Source organism: Pecten maximus, chromosome 18 (assembly GCF_902652985.1).
Source record: "Pecten maximus chromosome 18, xPecMax1.1, whole genome shotgun sequence".
NCBI classification, from domain to species: Eukaryota; Metazoa; Mollusca; class Bivalvia; order Pectinida; family Pectinidae; genus Pecten; species Pecten maximus.
In genome coordinates this window covers 7,619,402-7,639,384 of record NC_047032.1, presented here as the reverse complement: position 1 = coordinate 7,639,384, position 19,983 = coordinate 7,619,402, and the positions used below count along the sequence as shown (strand labels likewise).

Sequence of the window (19,983 nt, the reverse complement as noted above, 5' to 3'; positions counted from 1 at the left end):
ATTAGAATTTCGAATTTTCTTCATGAACTTAACATAAGCTTAGACAACATAGGCGAGTTCACCGTATCGGATGTACCGCCAAACCCGAAGAACACAAATCCTCCTTTCGGGAATGCATTAAAGATTTTCCCGATCACGTTAAGATCTACACTGATGGCTCAAAAGATGGAGAAAAGGTATCCGCAGCATGCTACACGGATCACCATTGCTCTTCGATCCGCTTACCAGATGGTGCCTTTATTTTCACTGCGGAAGCATGTGCCATCGATTTGGCCCTCGACCATATCGATGAACAACGCATTAGAAAGGCAATCATTTGTTCCGACTCTCTATCTAGCTGTCCTTCAGAATTTACAATTATGAGATCCAAAGAATATACTCATACAAAACCTTGTTTTACGAATATCTCGTATCTTAAAAAAATGCAAAATAGCATTACTTTGGATTCCGAGCCATGTCGGAATTAAAGGCAACGAACTTGTTGACCGCCAAGCAAAACATGCTTTAAATCTGCAACAAACAAATATCAAAATACCATACACTGATTTCAAACATGTAATTAGTTCTGCCATCCAGAGTAAACAGCAGCAACGCTGGTCTCTCGAGACGAGCAACAAACTTTTTAAAGTACAACCGAATCTTAAAACATCAACACCAAGTCGGAAGGATCGTAGAGAGGAAATCGTCCTCTCTCGGCTCCGTACCGGGCACACATATCCTACTCATCCATTCCTTTTGAAACGAGAGGATCCACTGGTGTGTTATGCAGGTGATGCTCAATTCACAGTGGAGCATTTTTTAATAGAATGTTCCGATTTCAAGCACATTCGTGATAAATACTTTCGAGTCCCGGATATGAAAACCATTTTCAGTTCCGTGGATTCGAAAACAATATTTAGCTACCTGATAGAAATCGATCTATTCTATAGACTCTGATGTCTTTAACGTTACTCCCTTTGACATTCTATTTATATCACAAGGTTCACATAATCTATTCGGACATACGTGAATTTATATTTTTTACTTTTTTTATCATAATGATCTAAATATACAATACGAATGCTTTTAAAAATGACAAATTTTATCTGTTTTTAACGTTAAAAATAAAAAAAACAATAGTATATTGTTTGGCCCTAAATGACCTTAGTTGTAGATGGGGCGTAAAACATAAACAAACAAACAAATCAGACCAGCAATGCCAAATTCAAACAAAAAACATTTACCAACTTCAGTGATGTGCGATATGATTATACAAGTATTTTTCATTCTTCTTTTAATATACATTAAAATGTACATGTACAAATATAATCATAATTAATGCATATTAAAAAATAACATTTATTAACATTATTTGTCAAAGTAATTTTAATGTGCATCAATATCCAAACATGTTTATTTCACAAAAGTAATGCACATTAAAAAGGTATAAAATTTGTTTTCTGGAAAGTATTTCATGTTTAACCTTATATATTATGTGCATTAATTTTTTTAATGCAGGCATTTATTTGCGCATGATTTTAATGTATATTAAAAAAAAAATTAATGATGGTTACAATTGTATTAATTTGAAGGTGAGCAGAAAATTAATGCATTTGAATTTTATGGTGTTAATGTGAATAAAATTAATGCATATTTAATCAGGTTTCAGCTTAATCAGTTAAGTTTTAATGCAAAATTAATGCTCAAGATATGATGCATTACTTTTTTGGTTTCATGAATTAATGACCATTTTAATGCATACATTTGTTTTTAATGTACGTTTCATGAAATTTTACTGCAAATTTAATGAAACTGGTGTGCAGTAGTGTTGACTAGAGATGCTCCCAGTCAAAATAACATACATTCCAATCAGTGGCCAAGATGGTTGAAGAAATTGTTGATAATGGATGAGCGACAGACTGTTTAGTACAAGATTATACCTTGGTCTTTTCGACCAGTTGAGCTGATAAACCACAAAACAAAATCCAACTTACTTTATTCTTTATTTGTCATAATATGTTGTCATACACAATGGTATTCAACCAACTCACTCCTACAAAGCACTTTAGTGGTCATAAAATTAGCACTTATGTCATAAATGTCAACTAGTGGTCATTAGACAGAACACCATCAAAAGTCGAACTTTTTTCAGTCAAATGCAAAAAACTAGTTTGCTTATTTGTTCTTGTTTTGAATCCCATTTTAGATTTTCAAAAATGAATAATTCCAGTACATGTATCGACAAAATTTCTTGTATTTTAATTTACAGCTTCCTTCTTCAGAAACTCTTGAAAAATGTTTCTAGTTCAAAGTTCTATGATTTATTATAAATCAAAACTACATGTGCAGTACAATGTTTTGGTCAATTTATGTTCTGTTTTGATAAAGGAATCACTTGAATCTTTCATAATAAAACAGGGAGTATGCAGATGATTAGTCTCTGACAAAACTAAATAGGTCCTTTATCAACTCTTCATCTTTGTGGATTCACGTTAATCCATTTTAATACAACAAATGTAATTTAAGTAAACTACAACTGTAAGATTCGCAGCAAAATAAAATTCAGTATTTTTGAAATGTGGACATTTGAATCATTAAAAGATCTTACTCCATGGATTATTTCTAACAAGTTCAATAAATAGGAAAAACATTTTGCATTGCTTGATCGTTGACAAATTTGTTCTAATGAATCCTCCCTTACAGAGAACAATATTTTCAGTATGACTAGTTATTTACAGCATCCATATATTTCAAAGTAACATTTTCAAACAAAACAAATAATTACCAGTAATGAGGAAATGGGAAACACACCCCAAATCAATATCTAATTATTTCAATAATTCTTTAAAACTCAGGATTGGTTTTCGCTTGTTTTGTTTAACGTCCTATTAACAGCCAGGATCATTTAAGGACATGCCAGGTTTTGGAGGTGGAGGAAAGCCGGAGTACCCGGAGAATAAACACTGGTCTGCGGTCAGCACCTAAAATTCAGGAATATGAATGTATATTCCTTCTCATTAACAGATCTGTTACTGGCAATAGAGGAATATTGATGTGTTTGTTGTGTTCAATATTGCTAGTAGTTTCTATTTCTGGATGAAGCATTAATATTGACTAAAAAATGTGTAGATGATTAAATAAAAATGCCCTATATCATAATCTCTTTCAAACTTAAGAAGGTGCCCATAGTCTAATATGATATTTCTAAATCAAAACTATATCTATCAGAAATTATTATTTGAGAAAAAGAGCAAGAAATTGGTGAAAATGGGATTTATCGAAAATAGATCAAATCTACTGGTCAACCCCTCTGCGTGTATATCCGTCCCTGCGAGTTTCTTCAAATTTAATCTATTACTACAAGACTGATTCTTGGTGAGAATACACTAGATATGTAATTCACAATATACCATCACTAATTAGGTTTATTTCATCGTTTACAAATGCTATACATTTAAATGACCCAGCTTTTCATGGGCCGTAAAACCCAAACAAACTATACATCAAAAGTTTTATAACTGACAAATGGTTGAATATTTTTGTACATGGAAGTACCATACTCCCTCCGAATATTTTTTCAGTATTTCCTTTTCATTAGGGCAGTGAGCTTACCGCAAAGCACAGTAAACTTTAAATAGGAGATTAAACAAAACAAAAAAATGACCCACATCAGTTCCAAGGTCAGAGGGTTGTTCAGTGGGGCCCTGCACTTGAGCATGGATACGAAGGTATGAAGGGCAATTAATTAATATAAACAGAAAGAATTAATCGCAACAAGCTCAAGCATCAACAGTACATATAAACTTTAAATAGTTGCAATGGAAGCATTAAATGTGAAGTGTAATACATTTACACAATATATTTACACAATACATTTACATATGAGTACTGGCACTATACATCATGTGACGAGTATTGTACGAAGCTTAATAATTAGCATTTAATTGGGCATCTCTCATTATGTTCTGTACACAAAGCATGAAGGATAATCATGTATATTTGTATAAATGGTTATAACTAATCAATATAAAACAGGAGTTAATAAAAACAAACATTCATCCACTCTCTCGACAACCTTCCCACATATTCCTCTACACTTAACAGATCAACACACGGTGATTGTTATCATGAACCACAGACATTACAGTCATTTATTGCCATTTTCTTACTTCCAATTCTCCACTGTTTCACAATCAATTTTGATTTATTTGAAGATATTATTACTAACAAGAATTACACATAATTATCTGTATCGCCTGTCCCATTATGTTAGACTAAGTTTTAATCGAACAACAATTCACTAAAATTTCAGTTTTGTTTCTCCTAAACCAAAAAATTTTCACTTGATATGATTCATCGCAAAAAAAATATCAAGTTTCACTAAGTGGCCAATTCACAAAAATGTGTTATTTTACTCCAAAAATCACATTTTCTCAATAGAGAGAAAAAATACATCTGACATAAAAATTCATTTCAATTTGGCTATAAACTTCTTTGTAAATTAATTGGAGAAGCAATTTTATATAGATTTCTCAAAATCCAAGGTTTCTAATCCAAAAACACAGCACAAAAATAAATCTCATGTAATCTGTAGGATGTGTTGAGATGTCCATACTACAATGGAACTGTATCTCAGGTTTGTTGGTAACTTTGATGCATCTACTTTTAATGAAACAAAATGTTATAGTTCCGATTCCCAGCATCCCTCATTTAATTTCCACTGGACCATTAATTCTGGGTGACATTCAATAAATAAAAGGTGTTTTGTGATGGCCACTATGCGATATATCTATATACCAAATTGGTTAAAGTTGGACTTGTATTTTTGGAGTAACAGATCTTAACACAAAACCATGATGACATTATCACCGTCACACGAAAAGTAACGCCATAGTCTTGCTTTGTGACTTCATTGCAGGTAAGGCAAAAAAAGATCACGGAAAATAAACAAGAGGCCCATGGGCCTTGATGGTCACCTGATGTGATTTTCCTTTATAAACTATAGTTTATCCCCTCCCCAGGGGCAAACGTGAGACACCAAGGTCATGAAATTCAAAATTTTGGTAAAGCACCTCAAGACCCTTCCATCTATGAACAGTGTTTGATTCCACCATATCTGAGAGCAGAGAAGAAGATTTTTGGCCCCGCCCCTCAAACCCCTTGGGAGTGGGGAACATATAATTCACAATTTCGGTTGACCTTTAGCCATAGAAGCTTCCTGCCAAATTTCATTGATTAAAATGTAAATTGTTTACAGACAGACGACGATGGACAAAAGGCGATTAGAATAAAAGCATGCATTTCAACAAGAACTTGTGACTACAAGGCCTGCCGTCACCCCATTGTCTAACTATTTGAACGCACTGGGTACATTAAACATGAAGTTTGATATTCACTACAAAATGAGGCTGGATGACTATATCGATTGTTTATGACTTTACCATCAAAATTACAACCTCAAGAAGTATATATCACTTTTGTCAAAAATACAATAATTCATAAAATTAATATCATTTTTGTATTCTTTAACCATTGTTATTTTTTCATCTGTTAAATACTTTTTTATCTATGCAAATCGGCATATATAATTTATGCAAGACACAGTTTGAACATACAATGTATTTCAATTCATTATTAACAGTATTAAGCATTCACTTTTTTTCACACACCATAAAATTATTTCAAAATTCAATTTACTAACTGTACTTATTGATAATGCTGTCATATATTCTATGGCTTTCTTAACAGATAAGGTTCCAGCTGAGTGATTCATACAAAACAACTTAAAATATACAAATACGTCTATATAGTATAAACTGTACATGGATGCATAAATACAAAATGTACATGAGTAGAAACTATAATTGAAATATTTCAACTTTCAAATTTATATATTTCTTATTAGTTCATATTATTTTTAATCACTTACCATACTTGTTTTAGAAATCACTTTTAGTACCTAATTCTTTTACACATTTTAGTACAATTAATTTTCTTTAATAAATTGTTCATATTTTAACTAAGTGAAATTTCACTTTACTCACTGATGAAAAAACTACATATAATATAATGCCCACATTATCAAATTATCAAATCACAGGGGCCACAATAGTATGATTGGTTAGACCGCCAGCCACATAATCTTGGATGATGGGTGGGTTCAATGATCCCTAACCATGTCAGTTTGTTTCTCGGGAAGCTGACCATGAGAAACGGACCGGTGTGTGGTGTAAAGGATGTGTCCTTGGAAGAGACACTTTACCCCTATTGCTCCGGATGGCATGCAACTGGCCTCCCGCATGTTGTTCAGTGAGGTAGTCACCAACTACTACAAGGATACTCTGCCTCAAAATGACGCTGGCAGTTCATGGAGCAAAACCCACCAAGCAAACATATCTCTCAAAACACTAATTCCAGAAGAAATCAAATACAGGTTTTTTTTATATTCAATAAATAAGACTACACAAAAACATCAAGTACATCCAATCTTTCTTTCTCTCTTTTCTCTTTTTCCTTCTCTCTCTCCTCTTTATGTCCTCTCTTTTCCCTCTCTTTCTTTCTCTCTCTACATTTTATTTTAGCCATGATTACTCAAAATTGGAATAAGCTTATGTATATAATCTCAAAGTATGGTTTTGGTCTCTTAACATCAGTTTAAGACCTTCTAACACCAAGTCTTACATATCGGAACAACATGTTCATTAACGACTGATTAAAAAATTCAAAACTTTTTCAAACCTCAAGAATCAGAACAAATTATTTTTAAAGTAATTCACTGATTACAAAACTACTGAAGATAAATGATGATACCACCTGATTTAGGTTATGAATAAACACATCCTATTAGGGCTTTTCCAGTAAAACATCTACGTATATCGCACCCCAGTACTCCATGTTTGGTTAAGGGGTACCACCTATATAGAATTTATTTAATAAATTATATAGAATTCTACCATGTTTGCTATGCAACGTCAGTTTTGATTGGTTGAAAACCATGTATTATTTGCCAGTAATACACACTCGTGTCAGTAATACACGCTCGTGAGTCACGGCTGTTACAATGTTATGTATCTAATATTCACCCATTCATATTACGGGTACTGTAGCCAAGTGGGCTAATGGGTTAGTCTCTTCTTAGCTTTTTATCACGACACGAGTTCGAATCCTACGTATGCCGCTTTTATTTATTTTTTCATCCTTTTTTTTAATTTTCCAAATCAATGCCATATGATAGATGTTCTTGATTGTAGTACTGTATTGCCTGTAAAGACATGTATATTTTATCAACAAAATAATGCAATACTCAGGAAATAAATTACAAGGTTTTTCCGGGGTTTCTTTGCCGTTTTTCTATTAGAAAGAGGTAGATCTCGGAGCTAAACAGTACATGGTAGAATGGAAATAATCAACTTTGACTCGGATATTTTGCAATTTTAATTAATAACTCAGGCCTGTGGCCTTCGTTATTAATTTAATTGCAAAATATCCTCATCCTCATTGTATATCAAGCAACAATACACAAATCATCGTTAATTATTTCTTAAGTAATAGGAAGGTAATCCAACCATGTATAGAAGTGATTTAATGTGGAGTCCTGGGGTCAGGTATATATCTTAATGGAATAGCCCTTATAACATTTTCAAAAATACTAAAAATTCAAAACTAAAACGATTATCTATAGAGATTCAAATTATCATCTACAGATAAAACAAAAACTCAGATTTTTCTGTAAATTTTTAAATATTTCCCCAAAATCATCTTCATAAGTTTTGAGAATGATCTGGTGATTAGTTCCTTAATGACAAAGTCTTCCCGATAATATGGATATGAACTCTGTTAACACCCTAGATGCATCTTACATGTAAGTAAAATGCATAAATCACCTCGCATAAATTGGGATACAATCAATCTTTGTTATCTTAAAGACAGATGGATCCATGTAACCCTGTATATTTTATAAATCATGTAGACTTTTAACTGTCGGAACTGAATTTTTACCTCAAGTTAAGCCAAGTCTTTGAGTAATCAGAGCTCCAGGTAAGGAAATTTGACTGTACATGTATTTTGGCTGTGGTTAAATTCCGCATGAAAGCGCCAAAACAAAACACACCAATTTATAACGCAGTCTATACAAAAATATGCATATTCTGAAACAATCTAATTAAAATCTAGATGGTCATTCTCACTACGTTACATGAACATCTAACAACATCCCATAAGGGGTCACGTTCTGATGACCTTTGAGATGTGTGTATTTCACTCTCAGGGCGAATTGACAATTTGTCGATGTCATCAAAGCAAACCATTTCGTCACAAATTGCATCTGAAGCAAACTATTTAGGAACAGCTTGTATATAGCTACATATGCTTCATGGGACGAAATGACGTGAAACAAATTGACCGATTATGCAAGTTATGCACTCTAGTCATGCTAATTCGCACATGTAAAATTCACTTCCAAGATTCGGGAAGTAGTCATTTGATTGGCTAATCGAAAAGGTCACCCCAACGTGACCCCTTATGGGATGTTGATAGATGTTCATGTAACGTATACGTAGTGAGAATGACCATCTAGATTTTAATTACATTGATTCTCGAAGTATTATTTTCTGGTTTGGTGATTAGGTGACAGGGTTTGTTAAAGTGTTTTACTGCAGTGATTTTCATACAATAAACATATACCTCCTCTATAGAGTTCATCGTTAACATAGTTTACTATAATGTATTAAATCTTCTGTCTCCATGCACAAGTGTTTCTCTTCGTCCAGGAGTGTTTCATCCTCCATACACAAGTTTTCTTTTCTTCTGTCTTTCACCACTCCCAGCACTCATTCAGACTGGCATACTGGAATTGCCTTCAAGAAGTCCCTCATGTGACGGACTTCGATACCTAGCTGGCACCTTAGGGAAATATAAACACAAGGCTTAGTTACAATGAAAGACTAACATTTTCTGTCATATATCTTTAAATTTACCTTATGAAGTAAATATTGATTCTGTTGTATTAACTTAAAATTCCTTTGATGATCAAAGCCTGTAGGTTTTACTTATCAGTTATACATGTATGTATGTATGAATATAACAAAATGTATGATTAAATGTTGGACATTATTTCTCAATATTGATACACTGTTAGAAAGAAATGGGAAATGGACAAATACTACCATAAATAGAATATATAATACAAGATATTCTAAATAATTGGATCAACTGTACTATGATAATATGGAAATGTCATTCCACAACGAGCTATAACTCCATATTGTATGTTTGCTTTGCTACCCACATCCATAAATCTTTAAAGACTTCCCCAGACAACTGTAGACTGGCTTTATTGATGTGTACATATATGTATGCATTCTGTTACATGACTTTCAATCGACTGACAGAATAGCTTCATTTATGTACCAAGAACAATTTAATTTACAATAGACAAGATTCCAATGTATCAACATCAAAGTTAAGTGATTTTCTACTCAGTGGATTAATTTACGTTCAGGAAAATATTCAACTAGAATGTAGAATTAAATTCAAAATATCATATATGTATACAATGTACAAGTATCCTATAACATTGGGAGTGTTCAGGTTTTAGAATTAAATGATGCTGTATAATCTTAGTGCAGGGATACAAGCATTGGGTAAACAAGAATGATGTCAGTTAAACATAGCCTCTACATCAGGTGTTAAATAATTCTGACTAAATGACGAAAAGTCCTAGAAGCTAACAACGAAAGCTCACAGTAGCTGACAAAGAAAGGTCCCTGTCGCTAACAAAGGTCCCAGTAATTAACAAAGGTCCCAGTAGCTGACATAAAAGTCCCAGTAATTTGTTTGTTTGTTTAGGTTTTACGGCCCATCGACAACTAGGTTCATTTAGGGCCAAACAATATACTATTGTTTTATGCTTTTTGAGTTAAAAATAAGATAAAAATGGTCATTTTTAAAAGCATTTGTATTGTATATTTAGATCATTATGATAAAAAGTTGGTTAAAATTGTAAATAAAAAAAAAATAATGAATAGATTATGTGAACTTTGTGATATACATGTATACACGGGGTCAAAGAGAGTAAGGTAAAAGGACATCAAAGTCTATAGAATAGATCAATTTCTTTCAAATAGCTAAATTGTACTTTCGAATCCAGGGAATTGAAAAGAGTTTCCATATCCGGGACTCGAAAGTAAGTCCCAGTAGCTTACATACAAAGGTCCCAGTAGCTTACACGAAGCCATGCATATCAGCCATAAAAGACACAAACATGAAGTCACTTATAAACTCTTTGGTCACCCATTAGAACCAGTACATTCCAGCGAGTACTTAAAGGGTCACTATTACATTAGACTAATCATGGAGGGAGGGATTCCAACTCATATTATCTGTTAAAGCCCTTAGACTCCAGAACCAGAATATCATACCCTAACCTCCAATGGATTCCGGCTTGGCTAGATCTGTCTCTATAGAAAACTCGCATACAAAGGTCCCAGTATCACATATACAAAGGTCCCAGTATCACATATACAAAGGTCCCAGTATCACATATACAAAGGTCCCAGTATCACACATACAAAGGTCTCAGTATCACACATACAAAGGTCCCAGTATCACACATACAAAGATCCCAGTATCACATATACAAAGGTCCCAGTATCACACATACAAAGGTCTCAGTATCACACATACAAAGGTCCCAGTATCACATATACAAAGATCCCAGTATCACATATACAAAGGTCCCAGTATCACATATACAAAGGTCCCAGTATCACACATACAAAGGTCCCAGTATCACACATACAAAGGTCCCAGTATCACACATACAAAGATCCCAGTATCACACATACAAATGTCCCAGTATCACATATACAAATGTCCCAGTATCACATATACAAAGGTCCCAGTATCACATATACAAAGGTCCCAGTATCACACATACAAAGGTCCCAGTATCACATATACAAAGATCCCAGTATCACATATACAAAGGTCCCAGTATCACACATACAAAGGTCTCAGTATCACACATACAAAGGTCCCAGTATCACATATACAAAGATCCCAGTATCACATATACAAAGGTCCCAGTATCACACATACAAAGGTCCCAGTATCACACATACAAAGGTCCCATTATCACACATACAAAGGTCCCAGTATCACACATACAAAGGTCCCAGTATCACATATACAAAGGTCCCAGTATCACATATACAAAAGTCCAAGTATCGCACATACAAAGTTCCCAGTTGCTTTCATGGTCAAATTGAGTTTGATTTTGAAGTAAAAATCCTCTGATTTAGTTGGAGAGTATTTTAACATCTTAAAATGCATCATTTCTCTAGCTAAGTCACAGTATCAGACACTTAAACATTTTGATGGACATATGTGTGAATCCAGACATGTGCAAGTATCTGTTCACAGTTGTCTGAAATGTTCTGGCAGGATAATGTCACGACCATCTATTTTGTCTATGAAAATTATTGATGATGTCGAGTAATATATTAACAAGAGGCCCAGGGGCCTTAACGGTCATCTGACTCTAAATTAAAGACCCTTATATTATTGTAGTATGCATTCTCTGTAGCAGGTTTAGAGGCACTGTTGGCTATGGTGGTCATCTTGGGTTTCTGACTGACCAAATAAATAACAACACTTGGCCAGGACCATCTCAGGATCATTTCTGGCACCGTTGCTGCCATGTCAAACTTTCTACGATGCCGAAAAATATCAACACTTTGTTGGCTCTCCTTCCTTAACATCCTCACCAATTTCCAGCTCAATGGCACCAGTGGAATTTGAGAAGAAGTTTAAAATGTGTTTTTTTAAGATGGTTGCCATGGCGGCCATCTTGGATTTCTGACAGGCCTGAAAAATAACAACACTTCCTCAGGACCATCCTAGGATCATTTCAGGCAAGTTTCAGCTCAATCTCAACAGTGGAACTTGAGAAGTAGTTTCAAATGTGTTTTCAAAATGGCGGCTGTGGCGGCCATCTTGGATTTCAGACCGACCCGAAAAATAACAACTCTTGGTCAGGACCATCTCAAGATCATTTCTGGCAAGTTTCAGCTCAATAGCACTGGTGGAACATGAGAAGAAGTTTAAAGTGTTTTCAAAATGGCGGCTACGGCGGCCATCTTAGATTTCGGACCGACCCGAAAAATAACAACACTTGGTCAGGACCATCTCAGGATCATTTCAGGCAAGTTTCAGCCCAATCCCACTGGTGGAACTTGAGAAGAAGTTTAAAATGTGTTTTTCAAGATGGCGGCTATGGTGGCCATCTTGGATTTCGGACCGACCCGAAAAATAACAACACTTGGTCAGGACCATCTCAGGATCATTTCAGGCAAGTTTCAGCTCAGCAGCACTGGTGGAACTTGAGAAGAAGTTTAAAATGTGTTTTTCAAGATGGCGGCTATGGCGGCCATCTTGGATTTCAGACCGACCCGAAAAATAACAACACTTGGTCAGGACCATCTCAAGATCATTTCTGGCAAGTTTCAGCTCAATAGCACTGGTGGAACATGAGAAGAAGTTTAAAGTGTGTTTTCAAAATGGCGGCTATGGCGGCCATCTTGGATTTCGGACCGACCCGAAAAATAACAACACTTGGTCAGGACCATCTCAGGATCATTTCAGGCAAGTTTCAGCTCAATCCCACTGGTGGAACTTGAGAAGAAATTTGAAATGTGAAAAGTTTACGCACGACGCACGGCGGAGGAAGCATGATGACTATAGGTCATCCTGACCCTTCGGGTCAGATGACCTAAAAACTGTGAGTATCTGTAAATCAAAACTGCCAAAACCAATGAGATACAAAGTATACCAGTTGGTTTATTGTCAGTGTATGATTAAAAGTTGAAAAATATCTGATTACCCAGAATAAAGTTAAGCTCTACATGCACATGAAAACCATTCCCTCTTATTTTTAAAACTCTCATTTTTTCTCGAATTTTATTTTCTATTTTTCTGTATTTTTTTAACAAATAATATTTCCTTTTATCTCTGTATTATATGTGATTAATGTAAGAATTAAATAGTACAAAACTATTTAGTCCAAATTATATTCTGATATTTCCATAATTTTTTTATTATTCTGATATTTCCATAATTTTCTTATTATTCTGATATTTCCATAATTTTTTTATTATTCTGATATTTCCATAATTTTTTTAACTTCATCTGGAATCAATCAACATCAGAATTCTGTCCAACAAAATGTGAGGGAAGTAAGCAACCCACGCTGGAAATCTGATGCTAATAAACACCAAATGAGACTAATAAGAAAGTCAATAAAATGTCAGAGTAAATCAGACTTATAACTACAGTGCATGTGCCGAGAAACTTGTATTGTTTGACCTGAGTTCCAGAATAATTTGACTTTGCAAGTGCTAAGGAATGAATGACAGCATCTGATTGATATTCTAGCTCAAAGCAGGTATTATATAAGATTTAACAATGGCAGAGTGATATAGCACTGGCCAATCAACTGCAGGTACAGTATGTGACTTAATTAAAAGCATTTGACAGGAATTGGTAAAAAAAAATCTTTACCAAAAGGCCAATCTTGACTATCTGAATCTGAATTATCATCATATTTCTGCAAAGATAAAATCAAGATAATATATAGCTCCTTGTTTAACAGTGACCATGGAAACATTTTTCATTATGTTGTATTCCTACATTGATTTGCTAGGTTAAACTCTCAAGGTCACATTTACCAATATACAGGTGAACAATTGGAATTTTAAAAACATTTATGCATGTAAATAGACTTTGGTATATATCACAACCTGTGTATGATTTGAGCATTACATTTTAGTGATTACACTGTCACCTTCATCAGACAAATGACCATTTAGTTAGCAGCAATGAACACTTTGGTGTTATGTGTACAAGATTGTAAACAGATTGACAGGTCTTTTTCTTAGACTCCACAGTGTACAAATTGGGACCTGGCTGTTAATAGGACGTTAAACAAAAACAAAAACAAAAAAAACAAAACTGCACAAGTCATTTGTCTGATGAAGGTGACAATGTAGTCATCAAAACATCATACTCATATCATACACTGGTTGTGATATACCAAAGTCTATTACCGGTCAATTGTCTGATGAAGGTGACAGTGTAGTCGCCAAAATATCACACTCAAATCCTACACTGGTTGGGATATATATACCAAAGTCTATTACTGGTCAATTGTCTGATGAAAGTGACAGTGTAGTCCCCGAAACATCACACTCAAAACCTACACTGGTTGGGATATACCAAAGTCTATTTACATTCACACTGAAAAACATATGTACACGTTTACTTCGGCTAGACTTTGACATACAAACACATGTATACATTCCCTGGGTTACACTATATATGTGTACAGTGAACATATGCAAACATTTTACATATTCTAGACTTGTGGATTCAGTAAATACTTGGTAGATCTGTACTCACCTAGGCCAGATAAGGTGACCACAAAGCTTAACTTACCTCAGCCAGACTCGGACACAAACACAATATCCAGCGTCGACACAATTGGAAATGGCCAAAGAAAACAATCTCATAGTATTGGATGAAGGCTGCTATGCAGAAGAGGAACCCCAGCACTGTGCTGATGGTGACAAATATATGTACTTCATATACCTTACTGTCTGCCTACAAGTACACAAGTCAATAAAACCATTTATTATAGGACTTCAAATAATCTGGATTTTCATTGGATGACTTCAATCAATCTGGATTTTCATTGGATGACTTCAAATAATCTGGATTTCCATCTGATGACTTCAAATAATCTGGATTTTCATCTGGATGACTTCAAATAATCTAGATTTTCATTGGATGACTTCAAATAATCTGGATTTTCATTGGATAAAACAGACAAAGACCTGAACTTCTGATTGTCACGATAACAGACAATATGTTACTGTCAACTTCAATTTTAATTAAAGTTTCACTTGTATGAGATGTTGAATATTTATAATTACCTGCATGTTTTTATACCATTTTTTTCTTAATGAATCTCAACAGTAAAATAAATAAGAAAGGAAAAACAACAGAGGCAATCTTATTACAAATTGATATTCAATAGTGCAGGAATCAATTTGTTTGTTTGTTTGTTTTGTTTAACGTCCTATTAACAGCCAGGGTCATTTAAGGACGTGCCAGGTTTGGAGGTGGAGGAAAGCCAGAGTACCCGGAGAAAAACCACCGGCCTACGGTCAGTACCTGGCAACTGCCCCACGTAGGTTTCGAACTCGCAACCCAGAGGTGGAGGGCTAGTGATAAAGTGCCGGGACACCTTAATCACTCGGCCACCGTGGCCCCCAGGGATCAAGACAAAAACACAAAGCACATACATATCCACTGTTACATTGTTATACATTAAACCATTGTATTACAACAACCTAATTTATCCCATATTCAGATAATGCTTCTGGGGCTATGTCTTTTACACAAGTATAATTCCTGACAATCTAGGTTTCCAAGAAAAGCATTACAATTAATCACCTGTTTTATTAAAGATAAAGATCCTGGATTGATGTCATAATGCTTTCTGCTTGCATACAGGTATATTTACTAGATTTCTAGAGACAGATGAACTCACATTTGCATAATTAGTACATGATTGATTAATTTTGTTTATTAGAATGTTTTGCAGCAACCTTAATTATCGTATGTAAAGCAACCTGGTCCGTTTAATTATAGATCAGCTTTGTAAAATGACCTCTTGTTTCACACTATAAGTGTGACTGAATGAGAACATAAATCTGAAATCCGAGTCACACCATAGTAAAATAATTGTTGAATATCTATTAACACTGGCATTTATCAACCCTAAAAATATGATAATCAGATCACTAGAGTTGATAAATCATGGTATTAACCTCATCCATATCCTATAATTGTATAATATGGACCTTACAAAAAGGCAATAATTGTATATTACTGGTGACAATTGATTTTTACAATTCACTTACCATCTTTGATACTGGTCGTGTTTAAAAAATACTGACCTTGTACTGGTCATGTTTCGTCCAATCCAGGGCGTAGCCAAGAATAAGTAAGACTGTGATTGCCATATAAAGTACCAGGGTGAATAACGTCAAGTTAAAAAACTTTCTTACCTGTTCAAAGGTAAAAATATAGAATTTTAACAAAAAATAATCTGTTTTCGGATATTATTAGGGAGAAAGTCCCTGGTTGATATGAAGATATGGAATACAATGTGTCTGTAGATTAATTCAAAGGCAAATTAAGTTAAAATACCTCTAGATCTTGAGTTAAATATTGTCAAAACAGGCATTTTTTCTTTCCAAAAATGATTTAATCATTTTTCCATTCAAGATATGCTGATTACAAATTAAAGCTTCTCAAATTCTAAAGAGATCTACTAAAATTAGATAAAGGAGATCTCAAGCCAAGATTAAAAATTTTGAAATCTTTCAAAAATATGGCTCAGAAAAACAAAACTACATTTATATCAAAATTATTATAGTAAGGGTTTTTGATCTGACTGGTATAAAAGTGGGAGAGGAGATCTCAAGACAAAACACTGACAACTAAACACCATTTACTATAACATCATACTTCCATTTGAGGTGCAAGCTTCTGGTATAACATACAGGGCTCAAAATGACGCCTATTTTAGTGACCATGCCATGGCGCCATTAATTCACCATTGGCGACCAGTTATCGACCGATAAGACGCCTGCATGGCCACTAAAAAATTGTGTAAATTTGCGATTTGGTTAATCTTTCAAAGGTTGTCGTCAATCCTAAAATGATGTTCAAAATCGAAAAAGTTACAGAGAGATGTTATAAAGAATTAAAAGATTGTTTTTTAAATGTAAGACAACTTCGTCATGCGACTAACTTTTCCAATTGTATGACTTGTTAGCCAAATAGGCCACCTGGTAAAAATATCCACTTTGAGGCCCTACTTGACGTATCTAACAAGAGGACAAGAGGGCCTGTATTGCTTGCATTAAGTGGCATATACTTACAGAGGTAGGACGCCGACTAATGGATGATCTAATAGCCGCACTTCCTGTTAATATCATCTAAAACAAATCATCAGAGAACACCTAAAAATATGTCAAAATTGTCAAGGAGGAAAATAAATTTAACCAAACCTTAACACCAACTGAATAGTATTGATAATTTTATCATATAATTTGTTGTTATATTTTTATATCGGTACTGATCATTAGAGCAAATAGTTTTTTAATATTTCCATGAACAAATATTAAACTGCAATACACATCATCATGGCCAGAAATAATAATGTCAGGTATAACATCTTGTTAAACATTTCCAAAAAACTTCGGTTTCTAGCATTCAATTCTCAGTGAAAGTGTTGAACACACTTGACGTCTGGTTTAATTTGCTATTCAATAAACAAGTGGTTCTTGTACTTTTAACTGTTTTTATATAAGTAAGAGTAGTACTGTACTATTTATAGCAATCCCAAAATAACCCAATGAGTCAACAGGGAATCCAGTTGACCCTTGACTTTTTACTAGCAATTTCAGAAGTCAACCTTTTCTGAGAAATATGAAGGGTCAAAACGTGTCAAATAGACATGCTACTTCAAACTCAAGAATCAAATCTGATTTTGGAGAAACAAAAATCTACTGGATGCCCTGGTCAACACATAATTTCTGGCTCAAAGTAGCAATATGGACTCAAATAGTTCAGTGGGCATGCATAGAATTTGACAGATAGCTAGAGATCTGTGTTGTTTTCTTCTTTTGGAGCGTTATGACTCATGGACCAGTGCAGCAGCAGCTAAAATGTTCCCAAATTTAAACTATATCAATAACCGTCTGAATCGACCAGTTAACTAATGTGAACATTTTCAAGGTATTCAAAGTTTTTGAAGCATAATTACTAACAAAAAATCCTGCCAGTAGTCCAGCTCCATAGCAGTTGTCCTTGCCTAGGTGAAGGTGTACTGGTGAATCAGGATACTCAATGAGGGGGATAACAAACAGCTCCAATGTGCCTGTAAACCACATAAAATTGACAGATAATTTAAAGGGGTCTGAGAAAGTGTTCACTGAGGATAGACAGAGGACTGACAGAAGATTGAAGGACAGAATTGATAGGTTATTGACACCAGACTGACGGACAGTTGACAAGATTGACAGAGGGCTGATCATGACAGACCATTGACAGAAAATTAACAGAGGGCTGACAGACAATTGACAGAAAAAATTGACAGAGGGCTGACAGACCATTGACAGAGGATTGACAGACGGCGATATGAAAGCCAGTTGAAAGAAGATTGACAAAGGGCTGACATACAATTGAAAGCAGATTGACAGATAATCGACAGAAGGTTGCAATTGACAGACAATTGACAGGGGGCTGATGGACATATACAACTGACAGTATTAACAGAGGCCAGGGCTGACAGACATATTGACAGAGGGTTTATATATTACAGACATGATGATTAATAATTACATCAGTCAAGTCATAATCTGGGTTATAATTTTTTTTAATATATTTATCCACACCAACAATGCAAGTGACCACTGATTAAAATCAGGTGCCAGGGACTAAAATGTATAGACCAAAGAAATGCATTTGTTGGTAATTTTACAAATCTTCAATGAACAGTTATATGTATAGATATATTGGATGTCTTATCATTCATTACTATACTGAGGTTGTGTTGATGCTGAATAAATATGAAACATCATGGTTTCAATTTACCCAGAATAGCTGTAATGAAGCCATTGCACAGTTGAACCACTCCTATTACAGTTGGCCATGTTTTCAGATGCAGATCTCCTGCATGAGTAGACTCAGAATTCAAAGAAACTTCATCCAACTCCCCATCGTCATCACTGTTTTCTAGTGTTTCAATCAAGTCAGAGTTTACCGTTGGTGCAAGGTTGTGTCTTACCATGATTGCTCACTTTAATGACACGGGGTACTCCCTGTAAAGAATTCAATATTTTGCAGAAACAATAACATATATGTTTAATTGAAAAGCATTGATAAATGTTAATTTGGTTTTATTTAAGAAATTTATCATCAAAATTGTCATCATCAAAATACATCTTGTTCACATGTACATTGAACATGTTGCATCTATGTACTTTACTTTTCTGGTATTTATTATAATTAGTTAAATTTAAAAGTAAACTTCACTTTCATTCATTGTTTTACTTTTACCAATGTTATTATATATAATAATATATTCAATAAAACATCAGATGTAAATACACTATTGAATCACAGCAAAGCATTTACGAAAATTCAGCAATCAACATATAATCATATATATTTACAACAAATTTGAAACAGATATTAAAAGGCATGTTTTTTTTAAATGATAATTTCTTAAGGATATATTTAGGAAGATTATTAATTAGCACATTAGCTAGGTGGAAAATGTTAACTTATTATTTGCAGATATCTTTTCCCGTTGCTAGGAAAACATTCAAAATGCATAAAAAAAGTAATTCTTATACCACTCTGTATGAAGGACTCTCAATGTTCATGATCATATGTGACTGATTGATCATAGTCATATGCTCCTATCCAAATTCTACGTTACTGGGCTTTCTAAAACTATCAATGCGGTTAGATTGACCCTGAGAAAAGGACACTTTTCGTGGGATATTGCAATCAACTTAAGTGTAAAACTGATACACCTGATGATATTAAACGTTACAAAAATAAAAAATAACTGACTTAGAGATAACTAACCTTCAAAAAACATCAAAATATCCGTTAAAACGGTCTACACTGAAAGATCTGTCACCAGTCACATGCGTTTCCTGTTTTCATTTTTTGAACGAGGTTGACATCTTTACTTCCGCTTCCGGTAACAAAGTGATTTAAAATTTTCTTGTTTTTGATAAAAAAAGAAGTAGTTTAGTATGTATGTTTCATTTTATAAATAAAATAATGCACGCCTTGTATACGCTTTGGTGAAAAATTTATTAGAATTGTCTTTAAATGAGTAATTCACGAAAAGTACGTATT

At 34.2% G+C, this 19,983-nt stretch overlaps 1 protein-coding gene across 2 annotated transcripts; it reads right to left on the bottom strand.

The window, feature by feature from the left end:
* Nucleotides 1–1,965: 1,965 nt before the first annotated feature.
* Nucleotides 1,966–19,789, bottom strand: LOC117316430. Of its 2 annotated transcripts, XM_033870997.1 has the most exons (8): nt 19,705–19,789; nt 18,703–18,929; nt 17,877–17,986; nt 16,986–17,042; nt 15,996–16,106; nt 14,470–14,634; nt 13,537–13,582; nt 1,966–8,880 (listed from the first exon to the last, which is right to left on the bottom strand). In XM_033870997.1, the coding sequence occupies exons 2-8, from the start codon at nt 18,896–18,898 to the stop codon at nt 8,870–8,872; spliced, it is 696 nt and encodes a 231-aa protein (XP_033726888.1). In that variant the 5' UTR covers nt 18,899–18,929; nt 19,705–19,789; the 3' UTR covers nt 1,966–8,869. The 2 variants fall into 2 exon arrangements, with proteins under 2 accessions (XP_033726888.1, XP_033726887.1); XM_033870996.1 differs by lacking the exon at nt 13,537–13,582.
* Nucleotides 19,790–19,983: the final 194 nt, after the last annotated feature.

Coding starts and splice junctions, on each gene's coding strand:
- LOC117316430 (XM_033870996.1), bottom strand. CDS start 18,898: ATGGTAAGACACAACCTTGCACCAACGGTAAACTCTGACTTGATTGAA. Junction 17,043..17,876: donor GACTACTGGCAGGATTTTTT/GTTAGTAATTAT, acceptor GATTTGTTTTAG/ATGATATTAACAGGAAGTGC. Junction 8,881..14,469: donor TGTGTCCGAGTCTGGCTGAG/GTAAGTTAAGCT, acceptor TATTTCCCTAAG/GTGCCAGCTAGGTATCGAAG.